This window comes from Triticum dicoccoides, chromosome 3B (genome assembly GCF_002162155.2).
Source record: "Triticum dicoccoides isolate Atlit2015 ecotype Zavitan chromosome 3B, WEW_v2.0, whole genome shotgun sequence".
Taxonomy (NCBI): Eukaryota; Viridiplantae; Streptophyta; class Magnoliopsida; order Poales; family Poaceae; genus Triticum; species Triticum dicoccoides.
The window spans coordinates 843941366-843955787 of record NC_041385.1 but is presented as its reverse complement, the minus strand read 5'-3'; the positions used below and the strand labels follow the sequence as shown (position 1 = coordinate 843955787).

The following is a 14422-nucleotide window of genomic DNA, read 5'->3' as shown; positions in this document are numbered from 1 at the left end:
TGGGACTGTTCGTGTCGTTGTTGTCGTGGTTTTGGGGGGGGGGGGTGGCCATAGTGCAACATCCATCTGAATGCTAGTTGATTATATAAAGTTAAAGAATAAAGTATTAAAACTCTAAACTATGAAAAAAATTGGAATGATAAATTACAACAGTGGATCTCGATTGCCTAGAAAAGAAACAAATCACAAGTAGAAACAACAAATAAAGCTTATCAATTGAATTATATGGTTTAGATTTAAACTTACTTGGCATTGTGTTGTACTACCGTTTATGATCCAGCCACCAACAAATAACTTGGACTAGAGTGAATCACTCCCAGAAACTGGGAGATCACAGTAATTGAATTCCCAATTGAATAACCTTAAACTAAAACCCTAGCCATAAAGTCTAGGAAGCAAGAATTAGACAACATAGATACATGCATTTGAGAGAGATTAGCGACTTGCCGTACATTCGCAAGTGGCCGAGAAGATGAGGCTGACACCACAATGGACAAGTGCAAGAGGCGAGGATATATCTATTAGATCAATCATTCGATTGGTCTGCGTACGCATCGCTCGCCGCATGGGCCTATATAGGCCGCACCTGCCACCCGTGTGCATGTGGACGTCATGAAGTAGCTAATTATGCGACTCTCCTCTTGCAGAATTGTGTACCCGAGAGAACATTAGTAGTATGTGGCCAGGAATGCATGATTTGCCTTCTTTATTTTTGTTTTATGTTGTTTAGAATAAGTAAAGTATAATTGTGTGCAACTTGTTAACGATGATGAATAAAGGTGCTTATAATAGATTTTTAATAGGCAGAGCTTGAAAATGGAGAAGAAATTGCTGTGAAGGTCCTTTACAATAACATGCCAGAGATTGATGATGTAAAATTCCAACATGAGTTCGAAAACCTTATGAGGCTCGAGCATCACAACATTGTAAGGTTAGTTGCCTATTGCTATGAAACACAACATCAACCTATGCAGTATATGGGAAGAACATTTTTTGCTGAAAGGACATACAGAGCACTCTGCTTTGAGTATATGCAAAATGGAAGCCTTGAAAAACACCTTTCTGGTATGATTTTGCTCCACTTCTTCTTCTCTTTTACTTCAAGGATATGATGCTCTATTTGCTTTATTGATTTATGTTTCTTACCGCGTGAATAAAAATGATTGTGTATATTTGGATTTCATTGATGCGTTATTTTTAAATTGTAGATGAAGGTGATGGACTTGACTGGCATACACGTTACAAAATTATCAAGGGGGTATGGAAGGGTTTAAAGCACCTTCATGAAGGATTTGATAAACCAATTTACCATTTAGACCTAAAGCCTGGTAATATGTTGTTAGACAAGAACATGGTGCCAAAGCTTGCGGACTTTGGTTTGTCCAAGCTCTTCAGTGATAAACAAACCATGATCACACAAACTCCTATAGGAACAATGTAACTTTCTTAATGCGCCCTTCGTTAATAAATTCCTTTCATATACACATAACATGTTCAATTACTAGATATTAATATAGTATAAATTTTGATATGCAGTGGATACGTGCCGATGGAATTCTTACATGGAAACATAGTCTCAAACAAGTTTGACATATTCAGCTTGGGTGTCGTAATGATAAAAATAATTGCAGGCCATGGAGGCCATTCCAGAAGTGCCGAAATGCCTCTTTGTGAGTTTTTTGATTTGGTAAGAAATGCTATTTTTCACTTATAATAGTTTAATGTTATTCTTAGATTTTTTTTATGCTATGTTTTACTTTGGTATTCACCACTCACTCATTTTCAAAAATATAGGGCGTATCCTTTGAATCACTACTTACATGTGTTTTCTTTCCTCTGTGCTCTAATCGGTATCCAACTAATGTACTTGGCACATATTCCCGTCCATGCATTGAGTACTAAATTATGGTGATTCTGGGTAGTATATGCATCATCAGTGCATTGTTGATCAATATGTAAAATGCATATTATTGTTTCAAATGGAGAGTCAAATCCTTCCAAATCCTTGTTTAATTTACATAGGTACAAGAAAAGTGGAGGGAGAGGATGCTAGAAACATGTCAAGCTTCGAGGCTACTGGAAGCATACTGCAAACAAGTTAATGTATGCACTAAGATTGCACTGAGTTGCGTGGATATTGATAGACACAAAAGGCCAAATATAGCGGATATCATCAATCAATTGAATGACACCGAAGCTGCAGTTAACATGGTAATTCAGATCATTAGTGCCATATTTGCTTTTCTCACAAAAAATCTAGTGGTGGATCCAAGAGTGTATGATATAAGGGTACCACATTTTACATGCAAAATTCTATTGTCACCACGAATATCACAAACTTAACACATGAATTCAGAATATTTCAAAATTACAATACAAATAGTTTAAAATGCTCTCAACATCACCGTACTTGAAACTATCCCTCAAGTTGTTAGACATAAGGGTATGGTATGACATATTCATTCACATTTGAAGACGCATAATAGAACATTCGCTCAGAAAGGGACTCACTATGATGTCACATGTGTAAGAGGTACACAATGTAATATTGAATCAAAGCTTGAATTTAAGAAGCATTCTTTCTTTTCATCCTACCAGTTATCATACCTGTGCTCCCTAATGAAATTAAATCTAGTATATCATACACCTGCATCATGCAATGTAATGTACGTTTTGTATCAACATATCGCCCATAACCTGAATTAGCCACCAACTAGATGATCTAAAAACGATATAATATGGACATGGATGTTGTTCCTTCGCAGGCGTTGTCATTGAGCATAAAAACAAGTAGGCCATGATTGTGGTCGTCAACAAGCTTGGTCCAAACTTCATCGTTAAGCTCAAACTCGCCGAGGGCACGAGGAAGCTTGTCACCATCGACGACCTGTACTGGAGCCTCAATGTGAGCAAGCATCTGCTGGCCGGCATGACCGTATTCGTCCTGAGCATTGTTAAGCTCAAACTCGCCGAGGGCACCAGGAAGCTTGTCACCATCGATGGCCTGTACTGTGAGCAAGCATCTGCTGGCCGGCATGACCGTATTTGTCCTAAGACCACAACCAGGTTGCTCTGTCAGGGCAAACCAGGACACAGACACACATGAGGTGGACACACAAACACGATGAAACCCTAAGAACTTCAAAGAACTCGGGGAAGGAGACACTCACACGAACACACTACATTTTGCGACACATAAACTTTGTGTATTTTTCTCCTTTCTTCCTTTTATTCAACTGAGTAAAATATTCTATCCATCCTAAAATATTCCTTTTCTAATCATCCTTCACCTGTTGAAATACCGGCTCAAGATACGCTATGAGCGATATAAAATATTCAACTTGACGTTGCAACAGATCTTTGGAGTCTAAAATGATGCAAGCAAGGTAAAAGCTAAATTTTATATTGATAACCCACAAGTATAGGGGATTAATTGTAGCCTCTTTCGATAAGTAAGAGCGTCGAACCCAACGAGGAGCTAAAGGTAGAACAAATATTCCCTCAAGTTCTATCGAGCACCGATACAACTCTACACACGTTTGATGTTTGCTTTACCTAAAACAAGTATGAAACTATTTTGCGAGAATAAAAATAAGAATAAATTGCAAGGTAATAAAAGTAGGTAGCTTTTGTCAACAAGAAAGTCATTTGTCCCTAGGCAATCGATAATAAGTACCGGTAATCATTCTTGTAATTTTATATGAGGGAGAGGCATGAGCTAACATACTTTCTCTACTTGGATCATATGCACTTATGATTGGAACTCTAGCAAGCATCCGCAACTACTAAAGATCATTAAGGTTGTGAAACCCAACCATAGCATTAAGTATCAAGTCCTCTTTACTCCCATACGTCACCCCCACCTACTCGGGTTTAAGTTTCTGTCACTCTCGCAACCCACCGTAAGCGAACCATGAACATATTGCAACACCCTACAACGGGGGCCCCTCACATTTGCGCGAGACGGAGGGCACCGTAGGACAGCACCATAAATAAAATATACAATCATACCAACCAAGATCATGATTAACCCATAGGACAAGACGGATCTACTCAAACATCATAGGATAACCATGGATCATTGGGAAATAATATATGGAGTTGAGCACCATGTTTATGTAGAGATTACAGCGGGGGGAAGAGGTGTTACACCGCTGCATAGAGGGAAACAAAGTTGGTGTTGACGGTAGAAAGGTTGTTGATGTAGATCGTTGTCACGATCCTAGACCCGACGGTGTTCCGGCGCCATCGGTAGAGAGGGGGAGAGAGAGCCCCTCCTTCTTCTTCTTCTTCCTTGGCCTCCCCCCTAGATGCGAGGAGGGTTCCCCCTCTGGTCCATGGCCTCATGGCGGTGGAGGGGCGGGAACCCCTCCGAGATTGGATCTCCCTCTCTGTCCTCTTCTGTTTCGCACTCCCCAGATCTGGCTGAAAACTATTTCTTATATTCCCGGAGATCCGTAACATGGGCACAACCCACCATGCCACGCCTGGCTCCTCTGGCGTGCCCTGGTGGGTTGTGCCCACCACGGGCCTCCGTTTGCGATGATTCCAACTCCCAAAAATCACAAATATTCCAAAATAATTCTCCATGGAATTGCGTCACGTTTGGACTTTGTTTGTGATACGTCTCCAACGTATCTATAATTTTTGATTGCTCCATGCTACTTTATCTACTATTTTGGACTATATTGGGCTTTATTTTCCACTTCTATATTACTTTTGGGACTAACCTATTACCCAGAGGCCCAGCCCAGAATTGCTGTTTTTTGCCTATTTTAGTGTTTCGAAGAAACGGAATATCAAACGGAGTCCAAACGGAATGAAACCTTGGGGAACGTGATCTTCTCACCGAACGTGATCCAGGAGACTTGGACCCTACTCCAAGAAGTGCCAGAGGCGGTCACGAGGGTGGAGGGCGCCCCCTGGGCGCGCTCCCCTACCTCGTGGGCCCCCTGACGCTCCACCGACGTACTCCTTCCTCCTATATATACCTACGTATTCCCAAATGATCAGAAGGGGAGCCAAAAACCTAATTCCACCGCCGTACCTTCCTGTATCCACGAGATCCCATCTTGGGGCCTGTTCCGGAGCTCCGCCGGAGGGGGCATCCACCACGAAGGGCTTCTACATCAACACCATAGCCCCTCCGATGAAGTGTGAGTAGTTTACTTCAGACCTTCGGGTCCATAGCTAGTAGCTAGATGGCTTCTTCTCTCTTTTTGGATCTCAATACAATGTTCTCCCCCTCTCTCGTGGAGATCTATTCAATGTAATCTTCTTTTTGCGGTGTGTTTGTTGAGACTGATGAATTGTGGGTTTATGATCCAGCTTATCTATGGATAATATTTGAATCTTCTCTGAATTCTTTTATGTATGATTGAGTTATCTTTGCAAGTCTCTTGGAATTATCCGTTTGGTTTGGCCAACTAGATTGGTAGTTCTTGCAATGGGAGAAGTGCTTAGCTTTGGGTTCAATCTTGCGGTGTCCTTACCTAGTGACAGAAAGGGTTGCAAGGCACGTATTGTATTGTTGCCATCGAGGATAACAAGATGGGGTATTTATCATATTGCATGAATTTATTCATCTACATCATGTCATCTTGCTTAAGGCGTTACTCTGTTTTTAACTTAATACTCTAGATGCATGCTGGATAGCGGTCGATGAGTGGAGTAATAGTAGTAGATGCAGAATCGTTTCGATCTACTTGTCACGGACGTGATGCCTATATACATGATCATACCTAGATAACCTCATAATTATGCTCAATTCTGTCAATTGCTCAACAATAATTTGTTCACCCACCGTAGAATATCTATGCTCTTGAGAGAAGCCACTACTGAAACCTATGGCCCCGGAGTCTATTCTCATCATATCAATCTCCATCACTTTATTTACTTGCGTTGCTTTTACTGCTTACTTTGCATCTTTATACCAAAAATACCAAAAATATTATCTCTATAAGATCTCACTCTCGTAAGTGACCGTGAAGGGATAGACAACCCCTAATCGCGTTGGTTGCGAGTAGCTATCGTTTTGTGCAGGTATGAGGGACTTGCGCGTGGCCTCCTACTGGATTGATACCTTGGTTCTCAAAAACTGAGGGAAATACTTACGCTACTGTGATGCATCATCCTCTCCTCTTCGGGGAAAACCAACGCAAGCTCAAGACGTAGCAAGAAGGATTTCTGGCGCCGTTTCCGGGGAGGTCTACGCATAAGTCAACATACCAAGTACCCATCACAATCCCTATCTCTCGCATTACATTATTTGCCATTTGCCTCTCGTTTTCCTCTCCCCCACTTCACCCTTGCCGTTTTATTCGCCCTTTCTTTGCCTTCTTCCCGTATGTATTTTTTTGTGTGCGCTATTTGCTTGCATCTTTGCTTGCTAAAAATCTATTGATATGGACCCACTTAAAGTGTTCTACTTGGATCATCTTCGATCCTTATGCGCTCGTGCTGAAACCCCAACTAGCCTAGTTGATGGGAAATCTTTAGATGAGCATGCTCATTATGTGCATCACCGTTTGTCTGAAAAAGGGAGACTCTTATGGAGTCAAATAAACAGATTGTTGTGTTATGCTTGGAATCTTTGTGAAATTTATGATTTTACTTGTTGCTCTAAGAACCCTAAAAAACACATTCCTTACCTATGTGAGTTTAATGAAAATGAAATCTTATCTTCTTATGCAAAGGGTGTTTATAGGTACTATGATATTGAAAAAATTGAAGAATTTGTTACTTTTAAGGGTGCTTAAGAAGTTGCTTCATTGATTGAAAAGTATGATATTACTCTCTACGAATTTGAAAATTTTGACATACTTAAATATTGCTATGAAAACTATGCTCATAATGTCTATGTCGAAGAATTTATTGAGAGAATGACCGTTGCTTTGGAAGGAAATAATGATATGCATGAATCTATAGATAATGATGATTCCGATGATTTGATTGAAATATCCCTTGATGAACATGATGCTTGCTATTCTTGTGGCCATGATGCCAATATTTATGAAGATGAATTTGCTATAGTTCCTTATGTTAAACATGAGATCGTTGCTATTGCACCCATACTTGGTAGTTCCTTCGATGAAAAGCATGATTGCAATGATTTTACTATAAATTCTCTTGATGTCAATCATGCTAATAATATGCAAAACCCTAAGCTTGGGGATGCTAGTTTTGCTATGTCTACTACTTGTTGCAATGATCATGATTGGGGCGATTCTTCTTTTGATCTTGAAAATTTATTTAAGCCCCGTGATGAATATGAGATTGATAATAGTTTTTGCAATAATACTGAAAGTGGATTTGGAAGAGTGTCAACTTTAGATCCCACATATTTGGAGAATATTCAATCTTATGAAATTTCTGATAAAAGTGGGCTTGGAGAAATCATGACTTTAGTTAATATTAATCCCACTATTTCGGAAGAGTGTCAACTTCGCATGCATGTGGATCGTGTTGAGAATATGTTATGTGATAGCTATATTTTTTAATTTTCTTATGATCCTACATGTAATTATTATGAGATAGGAAAATATGGTTATAGAAATTTTCGTGTTACTAAATTACCTCTCGTCATGTTGAGATTGCTATCGTCTCTTTCTTATTCCTTGCATATGCTAGTTTTTGTTTGCCTTGCAAATTTGTTTGTTTATAATATGCCTATGCATAGGAAGTATGTTAGACTTAGATGTGTTTGTCACGTGTTTCATGATGATCTTTTTGCGCTTCAAGTCTTGTCTTTCATGTGAGCATCATCGAAATCTCGATGCCTAGCTAGGGGCGTTAAACGATAGCGCTTGTTGGGAGGCAACCCAATTTTATTTTTAGTTTTTGTTTTTGCTTCTGTTTAGGAATAAATAATCCATCTAGCCTCTATTTAGATGTGGTTTTATCTTTTAATTAGTGTTTATGCCAAGTTAAACCTATTAGATCTTCTTGGGAGATAGTCATTTGATCTTGCTGTAATTTCCAGAATCTTTGCGCTTAGTGCCCGAATTGTTAAATATCACCAGAACGTGATAAAATAGTGATTCCAATTGCTGCTGATCAATAAACAAATTGTACAGGTCGTCTAATGTTGGTAGAATTTTTTGGGTTCCATAAGTTTGCCTTAGTTACAGATTACTACAGATTGTTCTGTTTTTGACAGATTCTGTTTTGCGTGTGTTGTTTGCTTATTTTGATGAATCTATGGTTAGTAAAATAGTTTATAATACATAGAGAAGTTGGAATACAGTAGGTTTAACACCAATATAAATAAAGAATGAGTTCATTACAGTACCTTAAAGTAGTCTTTTGTTCTCTTTCTCTAACGGAGCTCACGAGATTTCTATTGAGTTTTGTGTTGTGAAGTTTTCAAGTTTTGGGTGAATTCTTTTGATGGATTATGGAACAAGGAGTGGAAAGAGCCTAAGCTTGGGGATGCCCATGGCACCCCCAAGATAATCCAAGGACACCAAAAAGTCAAAGCTTGGGGATGCCCCGGAAGGCATCCCCTCTTTCGTCTACTTCCATCGGTAATTTACTTGGAGCTATATTTTCATTCACCAACATGATATGTGTTTTGCTTGGAGCGTCTTGTATTATTTGAGTCTTTGCTTGTTAGTTTACCACAATCATCCTTGCTGTACACACATTTTGTGAGAGACATACATGATTTGGAATTTGTTAGAATACTCTATGTGCTTCACTTATATCTTTTGAGCTTGATAGTTTTGCTCTAGTACTTCACTTAGATCTTTTAGAGCACGGTGGTTGATTTGTTTTAAAGAAACTTGATCTCTCATGCTTCACTTAGATCATTTTGAGAGTCGTTAATAGCATGGTAATTTGCTTAATGTTAATATACTTGGTGTTCGAGATATGTGAAACTTTCTTTTGAGTGAATTGAATACTAAGATAAATTTAATGCTTAATAATTGTTTTGAGATATGGAGTTAATAATATCAAAGTCGTGCTAGTTGATAATTGTGAATTTTAGAAATACTTGTGTTGAAGTTTGCAAGTCTCGTAGCATGCACGTATGGGTAAAGTTGTGTAACAAGTTTGAAACATGAAGTGTACCTGGCTTGTGCATCCTTATGAGTGGCGGTCGGGGACGAGCGATGGTCTTTTCCTACCAGTCTATACCCCTAGGAGCATTGTGCGTAGTACTTGATTTTTGATGGCTTCTAAATTTTTGCAATAAGTATATGAGTTCTTTTGACTAATGTTGAGCCCATGGATTATACACACTTTTATCTTTCCGCACTTGCTAGCCTCTTCGGTACCGTGCATTGCCCTTTCTCACCTTGAGAGTTGGTGCAAACTTTGCCGGTGCATCCAAACCCCGTGATATCATACGCTCTTTCACACATAAACCTCCTTATATCTTCCTCAAAACAGCCACCATACCTACCTATCATGGCATTTCCATAGCCATTCCGAGATATATTGCCATGCAACTTCCATCATCATTATTATGACATACATTACTTTTGTCATATTGCCATTGCATGATCATGTAGTTGACATCGTATTTGTGGCAAAGCCACCATGCATTATTTTCCATACATGTCACTCTTGATTCATTGCACCATCCCGGTACACCGCCGGAGGCATTCATATAGAGTCATATTTTGTTCTAAGTTTCGAGATGTAATTGTTGAGTTGTAATATAAATAAAAGTGTGATGATCATCATTATTAGAGCATTGTCCCAAGTGAGGAAAGGATGATGGAGACTATGATTCCCCCATAAGTCGGGATGAGACTCTGGACGAAATAAAAAAAAGAAAGAGGCCATAAAAAAAGAGAGAGAGAAAAGGCCCAAATAAAAAAATAAAAAAAATGAGATAAAAAGAGAGAAGGGACAATGCTACTATCCTTTTACCAAACTTGTGCTTCAAAGTAGCACCTTGTTCTTCATGTAGTGAGTCTCATATATTGTTCTTCAAAGTAGCACCTTGTTCTTCATGTAGTGAGTCTCATATATTGTGCTTCAAAGTAGCACTAAGATCTTCATAATAGAGAATCTCTCATTTTATCACTTTCATATACTAGTGGGAATTTTCATTATAGAACTTGGCTTGTATATTCCAATGATGGGCTTCCTCAAAGTGCCATAGGTCTTCGTGAGCAAGCAAGTTGGATGCACACCCACTTAGTTTCTTTTGTAGAGCTTTCATATACTTATAGCTCTAGTGCATCCATTGCATGGCAATCCCTACTCCTCATGTTGACATCAATTGATGGGCATCTCCATAGCCCGTTGATTATCCTCGTCGATATGATACTTTCCTTTTTTTTGTCTTCTCCACACAATCCCATCATCATATTCTATTCCACCCATAGTGCTATATCCATGGCTCGCGCTCATGTATTGCGTAAAGGTTGAAAGAGTTTGAGATTATTTGATTATGAAACAATTGCTTGGCTTGTCATCGGGGGTATAGAAGTTGGGAACATCTTTGTGTGATGAAAATGAAGCATAGCCTAACCATATGATTTTGTAGGGATGAACTTTCTTTGGCCATGTTATTTCAAGATGACATAATTGCTTAGTTAGTATGCTTGAAGTATTATTATGTTTATGTCAATATGAACTTTTGTCTTAAATCTTTTGGATCTGAATATTCATATCACATGTAAGAAGATTTATATTGAAATTATGCCGAAGTATCACTCCGCACCAAAAATTCTCTTTTTATCATTTACCTACTCGAGGACGAGCAGGAATTAAGCTTGGGGATGCCTGATACGTCTCCAACGTATCTATAATTTTTGATTGCTCCATGCTACTTTATCTACTGTTTTGGACTATATTGGGCTTTATTTTCCACTTTTATATTACTTTTGGGACTAACCTATTAACCGGAGGCCCAGCCCAGAATTGTTGTTTTTTTTTTGCCTATTTTAGTGTTTCGAAGAAACGGAATATCAAACGGAGTCCAAACGGAATGAAACCTTCGGGAACGTGATCTTCTCACCGAACGTGATCCAGGAGACTTGGACCCTACTCCAAGAAGTGCCAGAGGCGGTCACGAGGGTGGAGGGCGCCCCCCTGGGCGCGCTCCCCTACCTCGTGGGCCCCCTGACGCTCCACCGACGTACTCCTTCCTCCTATATATACCTACGTATCCCCAAACGATCAGAAGGGGAGCCAAAAACCTAATTCCACCGCCGTACCTTCCTGTATCCACGAGATCCCATCTTGGGGCATGTTCCGGAGCTCCACCGGAGGGGGCATCCACCATGGAGGGCTTCTACATCAACACCATAGCCCCTCCGATGAAGTGTGAGTAGTTTACTTCAGACCTTCGGGTCCATAGCTAGTAGCTAGATGTCTTCTTCTCTCTTTTTGGATCTCAATACAATGTTCTCCCCCTCTCTCGTGGAGATCTATTCGATGTAATCTTCTTTTTGCGGTGTGTTTGTTGAGATCGATGAATTGTGGGTTTATGATCCAGCTTATCTATGGATAATAGTTGAATCTTCTCTGAATTCTTTTATGTATGATTGATTTACCTTTGCAAGTCTCTTCGAATTATCCGTTTGGTTTGGCCAACTAGATTGGTAGTTCTTGCAATGGGAGAAGTGCTTAGCTTTGGGTTCAATCTTGTGGTGTCCTTACCTAGTGACAGAAAGGGTCGCAAGGCACGTATTGTATTGTTGCCATCAAGGATAACAAGATGGGGTATTTATCATATTGCATGAATTTATTCCTCTACATCATGTCATCTTGCTTAAGGCGTTACTCTGTTTTTAACTTAATACTCTAGATGCATGCTGGATAGCGGTTGATGAGTGGAGTAATAGTAGTAGATGCAGAATCGTTTCGATCTACTTGTCAAGGACGTGATGCCTATATACATGATCATACCTAGATAACCTCATAACTATGCTCAATTCTGTCAATTGCTCAACAATAATTTGTTCACCCACCATAGAATATCTATGCTCTTGAGAGAAGCCACTACTGAAACCTATGGCCCCGGGGTCTATTCTCATCATATCAATCTCCATCACTTTATTTACTTGCTTTGCTTTTACTTTTTACCTTGCATCTTTATACCAAAAATACCAAAAATATTATCTCTATCATATCTCACTCTCGTAAGTGACCGTGAAGGGATTGACAACCCCTAATCGCGTTGGTTGCGAGTAGCTATCGTTTTGTGCAGGTACGAGGGACTTGCGTGTGGCCTCCTACTGGATTGATACCCTGGTTCTCAAAAACTGAGGGAAATACTTACGCTACTGTGCTGCATCATCCTCTCCTCTTCGGGGAAAACCAACGCAAGCTCAAGACGTAGCAGTTTGATATGGATTTTCTATGATAAAAAAAATAGGCAACAAACAAGAACTGGCACCGGGCACTAGATAAGTAAGTTAGTCCAAATAAATCATATAAAAAGTTGCCAAACGTATGTAAAACTTGTCTAATATTGGCACAAAACAATAAAAAATTATAGATACGATGGAGACGTATCATATATTAATTTTCAACCATAAACTAAAATTTAATATACTTTATGTATATTGTATATTAGTTTTCAGGATAAGAGTTAGTGTAGTAAGTCATTTCGATGTTGTTGCCTAAGCCAGAACATGTTAATTTATGAATTTATTTCATTAAGTAGATTACATTGGAAAACAATATTATGCATCAAAACAACAATTTATTGTGAACATATATAACTTCCAATAAAAATAATGATACTTTATATCACCCTCTTGGACCAGTGGGAAGGAAACATTTGATAAAGAAAAAAAAACAATTATGTGCCAAGTAGACAATTTGATAGAAAATCATCACTATGTTGTAACCGTAGCTAGGCTATAGAATACAGATATGGAGTGCAACTTCACCAACTCACAATGACATGACCACATCTTTCTGCTAAAATCTGTTCTAAACTTATCAAATGTTTTATCGGCTAAAAAATATAAGGAGATTTTGAAAGTTATTTGACTAACTAAGTTTTCCTTTCGAAGTTCGCTAACTGGACTATAGGAATGCATTTGACGAGATGATAAAGTGTTGTTTTCCACGAGAAGTTATCATGATAATATTCATTCTATCTAACATATTCCATGCCATTGATTGTTGCATTGCAAGGAAAAAAAAGAATGATTAATTATGCATAATGAGAAACTGAAAATGTAATTCACAATACACTAATTGATGTAGCATACACACCTACATCACTATTTTATTCAAAAATATTAGATGGAAACCAGCTTTGCTTGTTAATTGACCAAAGATTAAAATTTCTCAGGAGGATATGTAATTATTGCAGTATAGGGCTCAACATCGACCAAAATGTATGGTTCATTTTGGGCTTCTTCCCAAAACTAAACTTGAAGTATATTTATTGAGTTACATTATGTATCATTTCTAGGCATTTCTTTTGGTTTTGGCATTTACCAATTATAAAAACGATACCTCTGGATAATTTTTTTTATAAATTTTGAATATGTCCTCCAAATAAGAAGGCATCTCCGAAAAGAAGTAGAATCATCTGATCTGACGATGTTGAAAATTTCTATCAAAATAAAAATAAGTATGCTTCTTCTGAACGTAAGTGTCAAATGTTTTTTTTCTAATCTATCTAATAAACAACCGAAAGTAAACCTAATATAAAATATGATTTTGTAAGTCATATTTCATTATGCTTGCTAAATGTTCGAAACTATATGAAGTCATTTATCCTAAACTTTTATGCTTCTTTTTTATATTATATTTTAAGGTTATGTCATTTTCCTCCTTTTCGAGACATTTTTCACTAAAAAAGATCATAGAATGAATACCCTTCAAATAATTTTTAACTTGCCACATTGAATTTATGTTTGACAATTTCAATAATTTTAGTATTTTTGTGTGTGTGTGTATTGTCATATATTTTAATATTTTTATATATCGTGGTAGAGGTCTTAAAGCACACAATCATACAAATATGTTAATTAAGAGCAGTTTGTATGTATGAATACCTAAGAAAATCTATGGAAAATTCTAGAGTATGCAATGAACCGTTGTCATGATTCTTTGCACTTTTTTCATTGTCAAATGTGCCTTAAATGTTGTGTTGGTTAAATAATAGCTATCAAAATAGCAACATTGTTATAATCACCAAAGAACATAAAAATGACATGGATTCGACTACATTTTTTCATACATGCAACTTGATTGTTAGATATGCTCATGGTACGTCCCAAATGTATCTACTTCTGCAAACACTTTTGATCTTGTTTGGGACACTAATTTGCATGATTTGAATTGAACTAACCTAGATTGATGTTGTTTTCAGCAGAATTGCCATGGTGTTAATTTTGTTCAGAATTAGAAGTCCTCGAATTGGGATGAAAATTTACGAAGAAAATTTTCAGAATATATAAAAATTTAGGCGAAAAGAATTACCAGAGGGGGGCACACA

The 14422-nt window shown here is 38.1% G+C and overlaps 1 protein-coding gene across 1 annotated transcript in view; it reads left to right on the top strand.

Annotated features, from left to right (window-relative positions):
* LOC119282618 (putative receptor-like protein kinase At4g00960) overlaps positions 1 to 3249 on the top strand; it is a 4081-nt gene extending 832 nt beyond the window's left edge. Inside the window, exons 2-6 of the mRNA XM_037562786.1 lie at positions 804 to 1065; positions 1209 to 1437; positions 1537 to 1687; positions 2023 to 2211; positions 2766 to 3249. Coding sequence (XP_037418683.1) covers positions 804 to 1065; positions 1209 to 1437; positions 1537 to 1687; positions 2023 to 2211; positions 2766 to 2801 — 867 coding nt within the window. The 3' untranslated portion in view covers positions 2802 to 3249. The remainder of the gene's footprint in view (positions 1 to 803; positions 1066 to 1208; positions 1438 to 1536; positions 1688 to 2022; positions 2212 to 2765) is intronic.
* Positions 3250 to 14422: the final 11173 nt, after the last annotated feature.